Here is an 18042-nt window from a genome sequence, read left to right on the forward strand (position 1 = left end):
GAGTATACCAGATTAATTTAAGGATCAAAAAATTGACAGCTGTGCCATATAGATTTCAAAATAGTTGGGAAGAGATTTTCAATGTACCGATTCAATGGCACATGGTTTATAAACTGATACACAAAACGATGCAGGATTCAAAACGTATTCTTGCAACCAATGGAATGTTATTTATAGATAGATAGATAGACGGATGGACAGACGGACTGATAGGGGATACAACCATCCCAGCTCTGCAGATTTTGCTGCAGAGACAGCATTATTAGATCATTTGTTTTGGTACAGTCCATATGTAGCTTGTTTTTGATGTTCAGGAATGGGTTATTTAAAAAGTCATAGTCAATCGATCAATAATATAATAATACCCTGAGCAAATATCTTTAATTTACAATCTGTAGAAACTATGAGAATGGTTCAGAACTATTATGAAAGATCACAGCACAGTTAAAATATATGGTAAATACAGTGCATTCAGAAAGTATTCAGACCCCTTGCCTTTTTGCACATTTTGTTACCTTACAGCCTTATTCTAAAATTGACAGTTTTTTCCCTCATCAATCTACACACAATACCCCATAATTACAAAGCAAAACCAGGTTTTTAGAAATCACATTTACATATGCATTCAGACCCTTTACTCAAAACTTTGTTGAAGCACCTTTGGCAGCGTTTAGAGCCTCGAGTCTTCTTGGGTATGACGCTACAAGCTTGGCACACCTGTATTTGGGGAGTTTCTCCCATTCTTCTCTGCAGATTCTCTCAAGCTCTGTCAGGTTGGATGGGGAGAGTTGCTGCACACCTATTTTCAGGTCTCTCCAGAGATGTTCGATCGGGTTCAAGTCCTGGCTCTGGCTTGGCCGCACAAGAACATTCAGAGACTTGTCCCGAAGCCACTCTTGCGTTGTCTTGGCTGTGTGCTTAGGGTCGCTGTCCTGTTGGAAGGTGAACCTTCGCTTCAGTCTGAGGTCCTGAGCACTCAGGAGCATGTTTTCATCAAGGATCTCTCTGTACTTTGCTCGGTTCATCTTTTCCTCGATCCTGACTAGTCTCCCAGTCCCTGCTGCTGAAAAACATCCCCACAGCATGATGCTGCCACCACCATGCTTCACCGTAGGGATGGTGTCAGGTTTCCTCCACACGTAATGCTTGGCATTCAGGCCAAAGAGTTCAATCTTGGTTTCATCAGACCAGATAATCTTGTTTCTCCTGGTCTGAGAGTCCTTTAGGTGTCTTTTGGCAAACTCAAAGTGGGCTGTCATGTGCCTTTTTACTGAGGAGTGGCTTCCGTCTGGGTGCTGTACCATAAAGGCCTGATTGGTGAAGTGTTGCAGAGATGGTTGTACTTCTGGAAGGTTCTTCCATCTCCACAGAGGAACACTGGACCTCTGTCAGAGTGACCATCGGGTTCTTGGTCACCTCCCTGACCAAGGCCCTTCTCCTCCGATTGCTCAGTTTGGCCGGGCGGCCAGCTCTAGGAAGAGTCTTGGTGGTTCCAAACTTCTTCCATTTAAAAATGATGGAGGCCACTGTGTTCTTGGGGACCTTCAATGTTGCAGACATTTTTTGTTGCCCTTCCCCAGATCTGTGCCTCGACACATTCCTATCTTGGAGCTCTACAGACAATTCCTTTGACCTCATAGCTTGGTTTTTGCTCTGACATGCACTGTCCTTTTGTCTGATGAGTCCAAATTTTCGATTTTTGGTTCCAACCACTGTGTCTTTGTGAGACACAGAGTAGGTGAACGGATGATCTCCGAATGTGTAGTTCCCACCATGAAGCATGGAGGAGGTGTGATGGTGTGAGGATGGTTTACTGTTGACGCTGTCTGTGATTTATTTAGAATTCAAGGCATACTTAACCAGCATGGCTACAACAGCATTCTGCAGCGATTTGCCATCGGGTTTGCGCTTAGTGGGATTATCATTTGTTTTTCAACAGGACAATGACCCAACACACCTCCAGGCTGTGTAAGGGCTATTTGACCAAGAAGTAGAGTGATGAAGTGTTGCATCAGATGACCTGGCCTCCACAATCATCCAACCTCAACCCATTTGAGATGGTTTGGAATGGGTTGGACCACTGAGTAAAGGAAAAGCAGCCAACAAGTGCTCAGCATATGTGGGAACTCCTTCAAGACTGTTGGAAAAGCGTTCCAGGTGAAGCTGGTTGAGAGAAGGCCAAGAGTGTGCAACACTGTCAAGGCAAAGGATGGCTACTTTGAAGAATCTAAAACCTAAAATATATTTTGATTTGTTTAACACTTATGTTTACTACATTATTTCATGTGTTATTTCACAGTTTTGATGTCTTCACTATTATTCTACAATGTAGAAAATAGTAAAAATAAAGAAAAACCCTTCAATAACTTTTGACAGGTACTATAAATATTTACAAAAAATAAATAACTTAACTGTAGCCATGGATCCCTGTCCTCCACACTCTGTGGTTGTTACAATAAGTGTGTGTGTCCCTTGTTAAGCCACAGCTAAGTGACATTTATAGTGCTGTAATCTCACTGGCGTGTCTCTCAGGTCTACACCGTCGGCTCAAGCGGAGCCCGCCTGTTAATGTGGGCCGCCAGTGGTAACCATGGCGACCGGTGGTCCTACGCAAGTGTGATCCTGTCCAACACAACTCCCTTCAGAGTGACCTTCCAGGCAGAGGTGGGGGGTGACGTGTGGACGGACATCGCCCTGGATGACATCTCCTTTACCACTCAGTGTGTGGTGGGGGGTGAGAGTTCTCTTCTCTTTGTCGTGTTCTCTCGCTCTCCCTCCCCCATTTCACTCCTCGATTATATTTTCCCTCTCCTCCTCCCTCTGCTCCTTTCCTTTCCTTTACCCGTCTTGACACCCTACATTCCTGCCATTTCCTCTGATGTGCACATCTCTCTCTCCTCTTCCCTGCCTCCCTCCCTCTCTCACAATAAACGGGTTCCATTGTGCCAGGGGAAGAGTAGAGTAGTGTAGGGAACTAATGAAGCCTGTTGGCCTGCGGGCCTGTATAAATTCACTGTGGAGTCTGGGTTTGCCGCTGGGGGAGAGGAGAGAGCAATGGGGGAGAAAAGCAATTACATTTTGTATTGTGTTGTTTTCACACACCCCTCCCTCCCCTTCCCTCCTCTAGCTACTGTAGCTTCATCCGCTTCTTCTCCTCAGCTGTATACAGTCACCTCTCACATGGGATGCAGCTGAAATGGCACCCCTTTTTGGGCACTACTTTTGACCAAAGCCCTACATGCCCTAGGGGTAATAAGGTGCCATTTGGGACGCAGACCATGAAGATCATAGAGAACATTAGCATTGTTGTGTTTGTTCATGTGTAATAGTTGGACCATTAAAGACAACATCAACTCCCATGTGTGTCTTCCCACAGGTCCTGTGACTCCAGAGCCTCTGACCTGTGGCGCGGGTCAGTTCCAGTGTGTCCACTCCTTCCAGTGTGTCCCTCTGTCCTGGAGGTGTGATGGGGAGGAGGACTGTGGTGACCAGTCAGATGAGGAGCAGTGTCCCAGCCTTGTCCCAGGCACCCTGCCTCCCCAGGACCACTGTCCACACCCTGACCAGTACCAGTGTTTAAACAACACCTGTCTCCCCTCCCTACTACGATGCGATGGAGTCTCTGACTGCCCCTATGGAGAGGATGAATACAGCTGCCGTAAGGGTCCTTGACTCTGTGTGTTGAGGGGGGATTGTGTGTGTGTGTGTGTGTGTGTGCGCGCACATGTGTGTCGTTACCCTGTAATTACATAAGAAAAATACAGTGTCAGAACATGACATTTACAGTTAGAATCCATAAGTGTTTTCACAGCCTCACCTTCACACTCATACTCAGTTGTACATGATTATGGATGATGAAATCTTTTCATTTAAACCAGTGTGAACGCTCCTCTTCTCTTAGCACTAATGTGTTGAATAATACATTGAAAGTGATTGAGAACAGAGCTGACTGATCTCTCGGTCCTCTATCTCCCTCTTCCTCCCCAGCTCTCCAGCAGTGTGCGTTGGGGTCTCTGGTGTGTGAGAGTTCGTCCAGTTGTGTCCCGCTCCAGAAGCGTTGTGACCAGATCGTTGACTGTCTACCCTTTGACTCTGACGAGTCCAGCTGCCATGGTAACGTTTGACTGCTTCTACTATACTTTGTCCTCTCTCTCTCTCTCTCTCTCTCTCTCTCTCTCTCTCTCTCTCTCTCTCTCTCTCTCTCTCTCTCTCTATCACACTCTCTCACACTCTCTCGCTCTCACACCTTCTCTCTCTCACACCTTCTCTCTCTCACACCCTCTCTCTCTCACACCCTCTCTCTTTCTCTCTCTCACACCCTCTATGTCTCCCTCTCTCTCTTTGTCTCTCTCTCTCTCACACCCATACTCTATCTTCGTCTTTCCTCCAAGTTAGACTGCTTAGACTTGAACAGTCTTTCATATTGTCTCCCTTTTTCTTATGTTACATGGTCTGTCAGGGTGGAGGGTGTTGGGAAGGGGGGACTMGGYGYGGGGGGGGGGGGGGGMMSCYGMYAKTMTWKTAAAATTCCCAGGTTTTCTCAAATTGAAAATTCCCAGATTTAGGAGATCCTCCAACTAGGATTTCTGGAAAACCTGGGAATTTTGAGAAAGTTACCGGAATTTTGCAACCGTAAAAGGGATTAATAAAGTTATCTCCTGGCTCCCACTGTAAAGGTCCGTCTTTGAATTTCCAATGTATTATTATTTTCCCATCTTTACTCTGTTCCATTTGTGGCTCTCAAATGTGCCAACTTTGGCTGTAATGACATTCTCAACTACAGCAATTCTGCCTTCAAAGCACACCTCATAGGTCATTCTGTGCAGTGCCAAAACCACTCTTCAAAACCTCAGCTTTTCCGTTGCCTTCGAGAAATTAAACCAAACGGAACCGCCCATTTGGTTGGAATCCACCTGAAATGCAACCCTGGAGTTACACGATTAGGGATTGGACAAATCGCTCCGTACAGTGATTGGAGGATTAAGTGGATTCAGGTCTGCGATATCATTTCCAACACTTGAACAATCCAGATAAGCAATGCTGTTGAGACGAAAGTGAGGAGAGAGACACAGAGAGAGAGAGAGAGAGGAGAGCATCGCTTCAGGGAAAAAAAGTGAACTCGAGAAGTGTTCCAATAACACGTTCCCACATGTGAAACCATGTGTTGTTCCTGTAAGGGAAGAAAGAGAGAAATGTAGCGACAAAAGCAGTTGTGAAGGAAGAGGTCCAGGAGAAACCTGTAACATGTTGACACTCTCCCTAAAGAGGTTTTTCCACTTTGCTCTCCGTAGGCAATTCCCTGTCTCTCTGCCAGGCATGTCGTGATGTCAGAGAAACATTGTGGATGCGTGGATCATATTTCCCACTTCCTAGGTGTGGACATGATTAACAGGTGGTGTCAAGAGACGGAGAGAAGGGGGGCTGAGAGGAGATTGGGAGAATCGTTTACACCAAAAGAGTTGGAAATGCACCCCAAATGGCACCCTAATGTAGTGCACTATGTTGACCAGGGCCCATCAAAAGTAGTGCACTACAAAGGGAATGGGGTGTGATTTGGGACGTTGCCCTGGTCTCAACTGGCTCTGTACGATGACAGAGGCGTGTTGTTGAAACACATGTTTGGCTTCGTTGCAGAATGCCCTCCGAGATACTGTCTGCATCATGGAGAGTGCCATGTGGAGAGGCATGGGCCAATGTGCATGTGAGTATGAGTACAGCAAACATGCATTCACATGGACACACACACACATGCACACACTCACTACACACAACCCCCCTGCCACACATATGATATACAGTGGATGCTTTCTATTTTTATTTTCTCTTCTGACACCTTCTCGCTACAGATCTCTCTCTCTCTCTCTCTTTCTCTAGCTCTCTCTTTCTCTCTAGCTCTCTCTCTCTCTCTATCGCTCTCTCTAGCTCTCTCTCTCTCTCTCTATCTCTCGCTCTCTCTCTATATATACACTGCTCAAAAAAATAAAGGGAACACTTAAACAACACAATGTAACTCCAAGTCAATCACACTTCTGTGAAATCAAACTGTCCACTTAGGATGCAACACTGATTGACAATAAATGTCACATGCTGTTGTGCAAATGGAATAGACAACAGGTGGAAATTATAGGCAATTAGCAAGACACCCCCAATAAAGGAGTGGTTCTGCAGGTGGTGACCACAGACCACTTCTCAGTTCCTATGCTTCCTGGCTGATGTTTTGGTCACTTTTGAATGCTGGCGGTGCTTTCACTCTAGTGGTAGCATGAGACGGAGTCTACAACTCACACAAGTGGCTCAGGTAGTGCAGCTCATTCAGGATGGCACATCAATGCGAGCTGTGGCAAGAAGGTTTGCTGTGTCTGTCAGCGTAGTGTCCAGAGCATGGAGGCGCTATCAGGAGACAGGCCAGTACATCAGGAGACGTGGAGGAGGCCGTAGGAGGGCAACAACCCAGCAGCAGGACCGCTACCTCCGCCTTTGTGCAAGGAGGAGCAGGAGGAGCACTGCCAGAGCCCTGCAAAATGACCTCCAGCAGGCCACAAATGTGCATGTGTCTGCTCAAACGGTCAGAAACAGACTCCATGAGGGTGGTATGAGGGCCCGACGTCCACAGGTGGGGGTTGTGCTTACAGCCCAATACCGTGCAGGACGTTTGGCATTTGCCAGAGAACACCAAGATTGGCAAATTCGCCACTGGCGCCCTGTGCTCTTCACAGATGAAAGCAGGTTCACACTGAGCACATGTGACAGACGTGACAGAGTCTGGAGACGCCGTGGAGAACGTTCTGCTGCCTGTAACATCCTCCAGCATGACCGGTTTGGCGGTGGGTCAGTCATGGTGTGGGGTGGTATTTCTTTGGGGGGCCGCACAGCCCTCCATGTGCTCGCCAGAGGTAGCCTGACTGCCATTAGGTACAGAGATGAGATCCTCAGACCCCTTGTGAGACCATATGCTGGTGCGGTTGGCCCTGGGTTCCTCCTAATGCAAGACAATGCTAGACCTCATGTGGCGGGTGCTTTAGTCCAGGTCTGGGAGGAGATCCCTCAGGAGACCATCCGCCACCTCATCAGGAGCATGCCCAGGCGGTGGAGGGAGGTCATACAGGCACGTGGAGGCCACACACACTACTGAGCCTCATTTTGACTTGTTTTAAGGACATTACATCAAAGTTGGATCAGCCTGTAGTGTGGTTTTCCACTTTAATTTTGAGTGTGACTCCAAATCCAGACCTCCATGGGTTGATAAATTTGATTTCCATAAATTAGATTTTGTGTGATTTTGTTGTCAGCACATTCAACTATGTAAAGAAAAAAGTATTTAATAAGAATATTTCATTCATTCAGATCTAGGATGTGTTATGTTAGTGTTCCCTTTATTTTTTTGAGCAGTGTATATATATATATCTCTCTCTAGCTCTCTCTCTCTAGCTCTCTCTCTCTCTGCCTCAAAACATGGAAATCCCATCAGTCTTGTTTCCAACCCTGGAAAAGACACGCTCGGCGGACCATGGGGGAATCTTGGTTTATCCCAGACAGATTTTAGAAGGGGGCTCACTGCTCATTTATCCGCCACGGACAAGCGCAGCGTTCCCAGAACGTTCCCAGAGGGATTTTGCAATGGACACTCGCTGGTCAATATTTGAACGTTCCCCCACCGCAAATTGTCTTGAGGGAAGAGCGCGTAAGACCTTCACATTAGATTAATCCGTTGGATTTAGGGAGGCTAGCGTGACCCCGTGTGGATAGAGTTCAACTCCAACTCTTTGTGGTCGCCCACCCCACACACACACACACACACACACACACACACACACACACACACACACACACACACACACACACACACACACACACACACACACACACATTTTTTATCTTACACAAACCACATACTGGGCTAAGGAGCTAAGGAACTAGAACTTGAGATATTAAAGGGAAAGAGTTGACGACATGCAAGACAAGTGGTAGTTAACCGCTGTGAAATCTTCCATAAAATATTCTGCATTCGATAGGACGCCTAGTCTAAACATTAGGCAATATACTTACTATAGCTACCTGCTGATGTCAACATAAAAGGGAAAGTTCACCCAAATGACTAAATTCCTTAACCTGTAAGCAATACATGGACAAGATAAGACAGCAATCCATGGTTTTGCTCACCTGACTTTGTTTACCTGACTACTGTAATTTGGGTGAACTCTCTCTTTAATGTTGACTACTACCTGGCATTTCACATTCATCCTGGTATCTGCACTCCAAAGCCACATGACTGACTGGAATATATTATGTGTCTTTTCCCACAATGCTATGTGAATGTCACATTGAGATGCAAATGGTTCCACATTTTTTAAATCGGCCAAACTCTGGGGAGGTGATATTTCACTGGTGTTTGGCAGTAAAAATACTGTCTATTTCCCTCACCCCCCTTTCCCCTCTCTCTCTCCCTCCCTCACCTTTCTCTCTCTTTGCTCTCCTCTTTCCTGTTTCTCATCCTCCCTCCCTTGCTCAATCTCTTGCTGCCCCTTTCCCATTTCTCTCCTTCTCTCACTCTCTCTTTCATGATTATGTGACAGACTGTGCAGTGCTGTGCCACGGCAGGCTTTAATATGGAGTCAGAGACCCGAGCATGTAGTGGTGCCTGGGGCCTATATATGTCAGGGAGTCAGAGGTTCAGACTTAGCAGGTCATGTTGGTCCTCTGGGCAGGATCCTCCGAGAAGCTGGACCAGAGCCCAGCCTACAGTCCTGGCCAGCCTGCCACACAATATGCAAAGAGACCCTTCGGAATGAGAATATAACACAGCTTAATGCAAGCCGTATGTTTCGTCCAGGAATGTTTGTTTTGCATTAGAAAAATCCCACGGCGGCACATTTCTACCCCGAAAACTAGCCATGGTATTAAGCAGATGTGGACTTGGAAGAGAAGTCCTGAATAAATGGGTTGTTTTCTCAACGGCAGTGCCATGGAGAGGCACCCTAATCACTCAACTGAGGTGTCTGAATGAAGCTCCTTGTTCCGTCGACTGGTACTGTCCATGTAGGATTCTCCACATAAGAGGGACATTGTTTTCCGTTGAGGAGGTTGCACCTCCTTTACTTTCTTCCAAGCCTTTGTTCGCTCATTCAGTGTGGACATTCAGTGTGAGGTTTGTGCTTAAGTTTCAATGCCACCTGCACAAGTACAGTGAAATGCCGTGCTTGAAAGCTCTAACCCCAACAATGCAGTCATCAATAACAACGTAACACTAAAAATAACGAGGTAAAACCAAAAATATATAAAAAGAAGAAGAACGCTGTATACAGGATCAGTTCCAGTACCATATTTCCAATGTGCAGGGATACTGGAGCGATAGAGGTAAATATGTATAGGGGTAAGGTGACTAGACGTCAGCGTATATGATAAACAGTAGCAGTAGCGTATATGATGATTGTATGTGAGTCGGTATGTGTAGAGTCAGTATTAATGTATGTACATATTATGTGTGTGTGTGTGAGCAAGTGATGGAGGGAGTGTTTGTGTGTGTGTTGGAGTAGCAGTGTGCGTAGTGTGTGTGACCCTGTGAGTATGCAGAGAGAATAAAATACAAAAGGTCAACTCAGATAGTCCTTGTAGCCCTTTTATTAGCTATTTAGCAGTCTTATGGCATGGGGATAGAAGCTGTTCAGGAGCCTGTTGGTGTCAGACTTGATGCACTGGTACCGCTTGCCTTGGGGAAACGGCGAGAACAGTCTATGGCTTGGGTGGTTGGAGTCTTTAATGATTTTCCGGGCCTTCCTTTCACACCGCCTGATATAGAGGTCTTGGATGGCAGGGAGATGTACTGGGCTGTCCACACCACCCTCTAGTGCCAGGCGATCGAGGGCGGTCCTATTGCCATACCAAGCAGTGATGCAGTCAGTCAAGGTGCTCTCAATGGTACAGCTGTATAACTTTTTGAGGATTTGAGGGCCCATGCCTAACCTTTTCAACCTCCTAAGGAGGAAGAGATGCTGTCGCGCCTTATTCACGACTGCGCGCGTGTGTGGACTATTTTAAGCTCTTAGGGATTTGGACACGGAGGAACTTGACCTCCTCCCTGTAGGCTGTCTCATGGTCGCCGGTGATCAGGCCTACCACCGTCGTGTCGTCACCAAACTTGATGACGGTGTTGGAGCCGTGGGTGAACAGAGAGTACAGGAGGGGTCTAAGCACACACCCCTGTGGGACCCCAGTGTTGAGTGTCAGCGTGGTGGAGGTGATGTTGCCTACCCTTACCACCTGGGGTCGGCCTATCAGGAAGCCCAGAATCCAGTTGCAGAGGGAGGTGTTCAGTCCCAGTGTCCTAAGCTTGGTGACAAGCTTGGAGGGGACAATGGTGTTGAACTCTGAGCTGTAGTCAATGAACAGCATTCTCACATAGGTATTCCTCGTATCTAGGTGGGTGAGGGCAGTGTGAAGTGCAGTTGAGATTGCTTCATCGATGGATCTGTTGGGACGGTATGCAAATTGGAGTGGGTCTAGGGTGTCTGGGATGATGGAGTTGATGTGTGCCATAACCAGCCTCTCAAAGCACTTCACGATTACAGATAGCATGAAGCCTTAGAGTTCTTGGGAACAGGGATGATAGTGGTAATCTTAAAAGATGTGGAGATTACAGACTGGGACCAGGAGAGGTTGAAAATTACTGTGAATATACCAGCTGTTCTGCGCATGCTCTGAAAACGCACCCTGGAATACCATGGGGCCCTGCGGCCTTGCGGGTATTGACCTGATTAAAGACTACTCACATCAGCCTCGAAGAGCGAGATCACCCAATCCTCTGGGTTGGTGACGGCCCTCACACCCGGCACGATGTTGTTGTCAAAGCGTGCATAAAATGCATTGAGCTCGTCTGGTAGAGAGGCATCGTTGTAATCCGTAAATGGACTGTAGCCCCTGCCACATGCGGCGCGCATCAGAGCCTGTGTAATATGATTCCATTTTATTCCTATATTGTCCTTTTGCTCGTTTGATGACTTTGTGGAGGTCACAGTGGGACTTCTTGTACTTGTTCCTGTCCTCAGCCGTAGCCTCAGGGTTGTCCGTGATAGCTCTGTGTGTGGTAGCCCTATCCTACGGGGACAACGTTGCCGATGCATTTCCTAATGAAGCCGGTGGCGGAGGTGGTTAGCTTGTCGATGTTGTCGGCAGAGTCCCGAAACATATTCCAATCAGCGCTAGCAAAGCAGTCCTGTAGCATAATCTCTGATTCTGGAGACCATTTCTCAACCATGCAAGTCACAGGTAATTCCTGTTTGAGCTTCTGCTTGTAAACAGGAAGCAAGAGTACGGAGTCATGATCTGATTTGCCGAACGGCGGCCGAGGGAGGGCCTTGTGTGCTTGCTTGTGGATAGAAAAAAGTGCTCTAGACTGTATCACCCCTAGTGGCAAGGGAGAAGTGTTGATGGAAATGTCTTAATGATGCTGAAATAAAATCGCAGGCAACCAGAAAAGCAGCCTCTGGATGGTTATAGCCCAGTACAGTTTCTTAAGTGCCAGATTGTTATTTGTCTTGTCCTAAAGTGGAATGTATACAACAGCTGAAAACTCCCTCGTGTGGTAAAAGGGTCAGCATTTGACCATCAGGTATTCCAAGACAGGTGAACAATGGGTCGTCACTTCTATTTCACTTCTACCGCACTCGAGTCAGCACACCAGTTGTTGTTGATGAAGAGGCAGCTCCCCCCCTCAATTTTCCCGACTCCACTGTCTGGTCGGCATGGTGAATGGAGAATCCATCGAGTTGGATAGCCATAGGGGGTATCTTGTCAGAGAGCCATGTTTCAGAAAAGCAGAGAATATTCCAGTTTCGATAGTCCCATTTGTAGCAAATCCATCCATCTTGTTATCAAGTGACTGGCCAGTAGAATGGAGGGAAGAGGTGGCCGGTTCTCCCTTCACCTTAATATTAACCCTTTCCAGGTGCCAGGATGGTTGGACAGGAAACCGTTGCCACGTGAGACCAAAGCCCTCTCCCTCTTCCTCAATCTCAACGGCCCTGCCAGAGGAACCTGGACTAGGTAATATGGACATACCCTATTATTATATGAACTTAGGGTTGCACAATTCTGGTAACTTTCTGAAAATTCCAAGGTTTTCCTTAAATCGCAGTTGGAAGTTTTCCGGTATCAGGAGGGAATAAGCAGGATATAGAGGAATCCTCCAACCAGGATTTCAGGATAACCTGGGAACTTTGGGAAACTTACCATAATGTTGCAACCCCATATGTACCGTAAGACTGTGTGAGTCTCTGGGGTGTTTATTGATTGTAAATCCATGTATTTGTCTCACCCATAGAGACTGTGTATGCTGGCATAGCCATTGGATTGACCCTGCTGATTCTTGGTATTGCTGTCTGTGTCCTGTTTGTATTCCTAAAGAGACACTATTTGAAGTAAGTCACGGGTTAGGATGTTAATGTTGATAAAGGGGATGGTTATGACGTTGCTTTCATGAATGACGTCGGAAAATACTGTGATTTCAATCAAACACCTGTGTGATCTGTCTTGATTTTTACCTTTGTCAGCTCGGGGATTCGATCCAGCAACCTTTCGGTTACTGGCCTAACGCTATAACCACCAGGCTACCTGACGCCCCATTATTGCTGCTGTTGCTGTTATTATTATTACTGTTACTGAAAAATACGAATCCGATTTTTGTCTGCTTCCACAGCAAACGTGACCTGAAGGACTTTGAGGTGATGGACAACCCAGCCTTTGATTGGAGGGCAGAGGTTAGCACACCCCTTTTCTCTGTTCAATGACAATCAAGCTCCCATATAAAATGTATCGTTCTTAAACCATATGATCTAGAATTCATTAGATACTCATTTAGTTTGTGTGTGAGTGGATGACATCTTTCTCAGACATGATTGTAATTGTGGTCAGTGGAATGTCTGCAAAGCCCTACACCTCCGCTTCTTCAATGATACGCGTGTGTGTGTGTGTGTGTGTGTGTGTGTGTGTGTGTGTGTGTGTGTAGTCAAAGCGTGTGTGTGTAAAGGCGTGGTGTGCTGTGATGTGGTGTTGTGTGTGGTGTGTGTGTGTGTGTGTGTGTGCGTGTGTGTGTGTGTGTGCAATCATTCTCTCCTCTACCAACACTGAGAACGTACCCTGCAGGGGAGTAGATGCCATCACAGCAATTTCACTCAGGAGATGGCTGTCATTTTCTGAAGTGTGTTTATATTTGTGTGTGTGTTATTGAGCGGTAGTAAAAGCGGGAGTGATTGTGAGAGTCATCACTGTCACAGTGTCGATGACGGGGGTCACAACGTTGCACGCGTGTGTGCTGGTGGCGTGCGTGCATTTGTCTCTCTACGTCCGTGCGTGTGTGTATGTATGTGCATGTGCATGTGTGTGCGCAGGAGGGTGTTGATTTCTGCTGTGACGGGTAGAGGTATGTGTGGTTCATCAGTCTCTCTCCGTTGTGCATACTATAACAGGCTACAACACAGAGGGTACCTCAATCACACAGGCTTCACACTGCGAGCAACACTCACCTTATCCACAGAGAAGTGGACAAGAGAGGAGTATGGTTGTCGCTCAAATGGCACCCTATTCCCGATATAGTGGACTACTTTTGATCAGAGCCCTATGGGCCTGGTCAATAGTGATGCACTATAGAGGAAATACTGGCATTTGAGACACAGCCTATTTGACAAGGAAAAAGAGGATGACTGATGTCAATGGGAAATTTTATCATGAGCTCACTCTGTATAAAGAGCAACCTTTAGAAACAAAAAGAAGTCAGAGGTGTGGGTTGAGTGATTAGAGACAAAGGTAGTTCCTCTATTGTCTCTCACTATTTCTCTCCCTTCAGCTCCCCAGTCTGGGAACTTGCCCTAGACTTAACCCCAAGACGAGGGAGGGTCCTGGGCATCCCATCAGTGTCTACCCCTGGAGGAGGGACGCGGAGTGGGAGGTAGGCTTCCATCTCTTGTTGACCTGTCTGCCAACTGTCTCACTGTCTCTCTGTCAAATTGTAATGCTGTGTGTGTGTTCTGCAGGGTCCAGTCCGGAGAGATGCCAAACTGTCATTCCCAAACCCTCTGTACCAGTACCCCTCCACTGCCAATGGGGCTGACTGCAGTAGCTCTGAAGCATAAAAACAACAGATACTCTACATACACTACTGTGCCATAGCCAATACTCATGTCAACTTTACTGTATACATTTGTGACCAACCACCTCGATTCGGTCTTATGTAGCAACATTTGAAATTGTTTGTTACATTGGATAAAAGTAGAGACTCAGAGCTAGAAAATGGTATATCGCATACTGCAGTTGAGGAACCATGGAAAAGCAATTCTGCTTTGAAAGTTGATAAACTTGTAACCCCACTTTTGAGAAAACGTCCCTTGAATAATTTGGTACACCACCTGGAGAGCTCTTCTTTGTCTACACCCATTCAGCATCATTCACACCCTCTTAAGCCTTAGCCCCATCCATCTCTTTAAGGATGCACACATGAGGCCATGTGCTTAACAGAGTGAGTAGTGTAGTAAACAACCAAAGGTTTCAAGACTAAAAGTGGTAAAAGTAGTAGCCTACAATAAGAAAAAACTCCAGATAAAAATACACTTTATCTAGTCCTTGGCCTATATCCTAATCTGACTGGTGCAGGTCATGTTATTCTTCACATTACCATCTCTGGTAAACACACACTATATCAAATAAAAACACATTTATTTGTAATATGCACAAGATACACAATGTGTAAACAGTACAGTGAAATGGTTACTTGCGTATCAGCAGTATAAAAAACAGAAAGTGTCCAGATAAAAATATTGTATAATTATTAGATGACCCTTACCCGACACACTTGTCTAAATTGATGGGTCATGTGAAAGAAATGATATAACCACCCCCCAGCCACATCTAGCTAAGTGGATGGGTCACTATTGTCTAGACGTACAGCTAACAGTACGCTTTAACTTGCAATGAAAACGACTTTCTGACCAAATTAGAAACTTATAATATCTGAAAATGTAGCTAGACTCTTTCCCGTATACATGGATGAACGCTTCACGGCAGACTGGAACCATTTAACTCAGTTTTGTTTGTAGCTACGTCTTGTTTGGACAGTATTGTGTCAAGTCACTCCGGTTCACACTGACTGGCGTGCGCAGAAAGTAGCCCATCACTTTGTCCAACTGATCTGTCGACAGCACCTGATAAATTCAGGGCATCAATGTTGTTGAGAAAAGTAGCAAAACTTGTGTACTTCTCGATGGCTAACGTTATATCTTTCAAAAACGGCGCGGTGGAAAGGACTATGAACACATACTGAGCAGCTCATGCTACATGGCCGACCAATCCAAACTCATCTCCCGGCATGTTCAGCCGATCCATTCTCTCAGCCAATCATGGCTAGCGGGAAGGTTCCTGTCTTTTTCCGTGGCTAAACCAACTAGGCTCGTAATTTAACAATTTTATTCGCATTTACGGATGGATACAAGTTTGTTATGAAAGCACATGAGAATCCACATGTTCCAGAAGGAATTTCTAGCAAAAAAATAAATTTTGATTTAAAAAAAATATGTTTACGTCCAAATACACCTGTGAAGTAGTGACGTGCGACATACGCCCAGTTTCCTAAAACGAGTCACATTGACCGAATCATCAGCAAAGAACCAGCCACCAGATACATTTACCGTAACATTTCACTCAATAGCTAAACTTCAACCTTGTCTTCTGCTCTCGGAAACACGTACATGGTAGGAGTAACTATCTAAAAAAACAGGACAGGCTATAGCCAAGGTTGAAGTTTAGCTCAGCTGTTGAGTGAAATGTTACGGTAAGTGTATCTGGTGACTGTTTGCAATGTCCATGTTCTGAGAGCAGAAGACAAGACATATAATAGCATGCTGTCACTTTAAATGGAATTCAATACACTATTACGATTTTACATTGCAACCTGGTTGTTTTGTATCCCATGGCATGGAAAATGAAGATCTCTTTGGGGTTATGGGTCCTCTTAGCAGTAATTGTCAGTCTATTATTGGCTCACAATGACATATATTTTTTTCATGGTGTCATGTTAATGGAAATCTTTATACTATTTTCTTCTTTAGACCACATTAGGGGAAACCATGAGTGTGCATGTAAGAGTCAATATTAATTTAACCTGGAACATAACTCACACATTAGTTTTACCGTTCCAACCAGTGTGAACTGGATTTAAGTTGACTCTCTTCCAGTGCATGTGGTGTGTATTACCAACTTGGGCATGTCATGCAGCATAATGTCTCTTATTAAAGCACAGATCAAATGTAATTATAGTATAATCCTTTCATTCTGAACTTTATATTGACTACAATTTGACTGCATTTCAAATGTAAATGAAATCATATGAGTCTGAGATCATCGTGTTTGGTAATAAAATGATACAGATGATCCAAACCAATGTTGTAGTCTTACCTTCTCGTTCTCTCTGTCTCATTGTGCCCTTGGGATTGTGGTTTCTGTACTCCAACCAACTGTTGTTTTGCTCTGTTTTATTTTGTTTAATAGCTGCTGTCATTGGCCTTGCTATATGGGTCCAGAAGGGTCCAGATGCATACAATAAATTACAATATCATGTCTAACATCTAGCAAATACCAAAAACTATTCTGACTGGAATAGGTTGGCAAGCAAACATTTTCCCGTTATTCTTTTCAACATGATTCAAGCTCTGTGAAATTGGTTGTTGATCATTGCTAGACAACCATTTTCAGGTCTTGCCAAAGATGTTCAAGCGGATTTAAGTCAAAACTAACTCGGCCACTCAGGAACATTCATTGTCGTCTTGGTAAACAACTCCAGTGTATATTTGGTCTTGTGTTTTGGTTTATTGTCTTGATGAAAGATGAATTCATCTCCCAGCGTCTGGTGGAAAGAAAACTGAACCAGGTTTTGATCAAGGATTTTGCCTGTGCTTAGCTCCATTCCGTTCATTTTTTTATCCTGAAAAACTCCCCAATCCATAACGATTACAAAGTTAGCCATACCATGATGCAGCCACCACTATGCTTGACAATATGGATAGTGGTACTCAGTAATGTGTTGTATTGGATTTGCCCCAAACATAACACTTTGTATTCAGGACAAAAAGTTCATTGCTTTACCACATTTTTTTGCAGTATTACTTTAGTGCCTTGTTTCAAACAGGATGCATGTTTTGGAATATTTTTATTCTGTGCCGGCTTCCTTATTTTCACTCTGTCAGTTTGGTTAGTATTGTGGCGTAACTACGATGGTGTTGATCCATCCTTAGCTTTCTCCTATCACAGCAATTAAACTCTGTAACTGTTATAAAGTCACCATTGGCCTGCTGTTGAAATCCTTGGGCGGGTTCCTTCCTCTCCGGCAACTCAGTTAGGAAGGACGCCTGTATCTTTGTAGTGACTGGGTATAGTGATACACCATCCAAAGTGTAATTAATAACTTCACCATGCTCAAAGGGATATTCAATGTCTGCTTATTTATTTATTTACCCTTCTACCGATAGGTACCCTACTTTGCGTGGCATTGGGAAACCTCCCTGGTCTTTGTGGTTGTATCTGTGTTTGAAATTCACCGCTCGACTGAGGGACCTTACTAGGGCTGTGACGGTCACAAAATGTTGTCAGCTGGTGATTGTCAAGCAAATAACTGTCGGTCTCACGGTAATTGACCGTTAATTAACAGAAACACATTTAGCATCTCCTGGCTTCCACACAAGCCACTGATGCAGACATTTGGAACATCTACATTTGAAAAAGTCTAATAAATCCATGTAATAAAGCCTACACCTTCACAATAAATCCATTATTTATTTTAGACAGGTCTAAAGAAGCATGACAAGAAGAAATCGTAGTCTATTTCAGAAGAAAAGAATAGCATACTCTGATTTGTCCTTATGTTAGGTCCTGATGTGGCTATGCCAAATGCCTGTGGGCTACACTTGTTCATTTAGCAGACAAGATTTGCTTAGAATTCCATGGCGTTATTTTATAGTATTTTATAGTATGAAGAATACAATTGAACAAAGCTGAAAAAAATAT

At 45.1% G+C, this 18042-nt stretch overlaps 1 protein-coding gene across 1 annotated transcript in view; it reads left to right on the forward strand.

Moving 5' to 3' along the window:
* The window catches only part of malrd1 (MAM and LDL receptor class A domain containing 1), a 118782-nt gene extending 101850 nt beyond the window's left edge, over positions 1-16932 (forward strand). The window contains exons 26-34 of the mRNA XM_070435448.1: positions 2533-2734; positions 3377-3658; positions 3988-4113; positions 5635-5701; positions 11942-12039; positions 12317-12413; positions 12692-12752; positions 13838-13939; positions 14025-16932. Coding sequence (XP_070291549.1) covers positions 2533-2734; positions 3377-3658; positions 3988-4113; positions 5635-5701; positions 11942-12039; positions 12317-12413; positions 12692-12752; positions 13838-13939; positions 14025-14123 — 1134 coding nt within the window. The 3' untranslated portion in view covers positions 14124-16932. The remainder of the gene's footprint in view (positions 1-2532; positions 2735-3376; positions 3659-3987; positions 4114-5634; positions 5702-11941; positions 12040-12316; positions 12414-12691; positions 12753-13837; positions 13940-14024) is intronic.
* The last annotated feature ends 1110 nt before the right edge of the window (positions 16933-18042 follow it).

The sequence above is a fragment of the Salvelinus sp. IW2-2015 genome, linkage group LG27 (assembly GCF_002910315.2).
Source record: "Salvelinus sp. IW2-2015 linkage group LG27, ASM291031v2, whole genome shotgun sequence".
Classification (NCBI taxonomy): Eukaryota; Metazoa; Chordata; class Actinopteri; order Salmoniformes; family Salmonidae; genus Salvelinus; species Salvelinus sp. IW2-2015.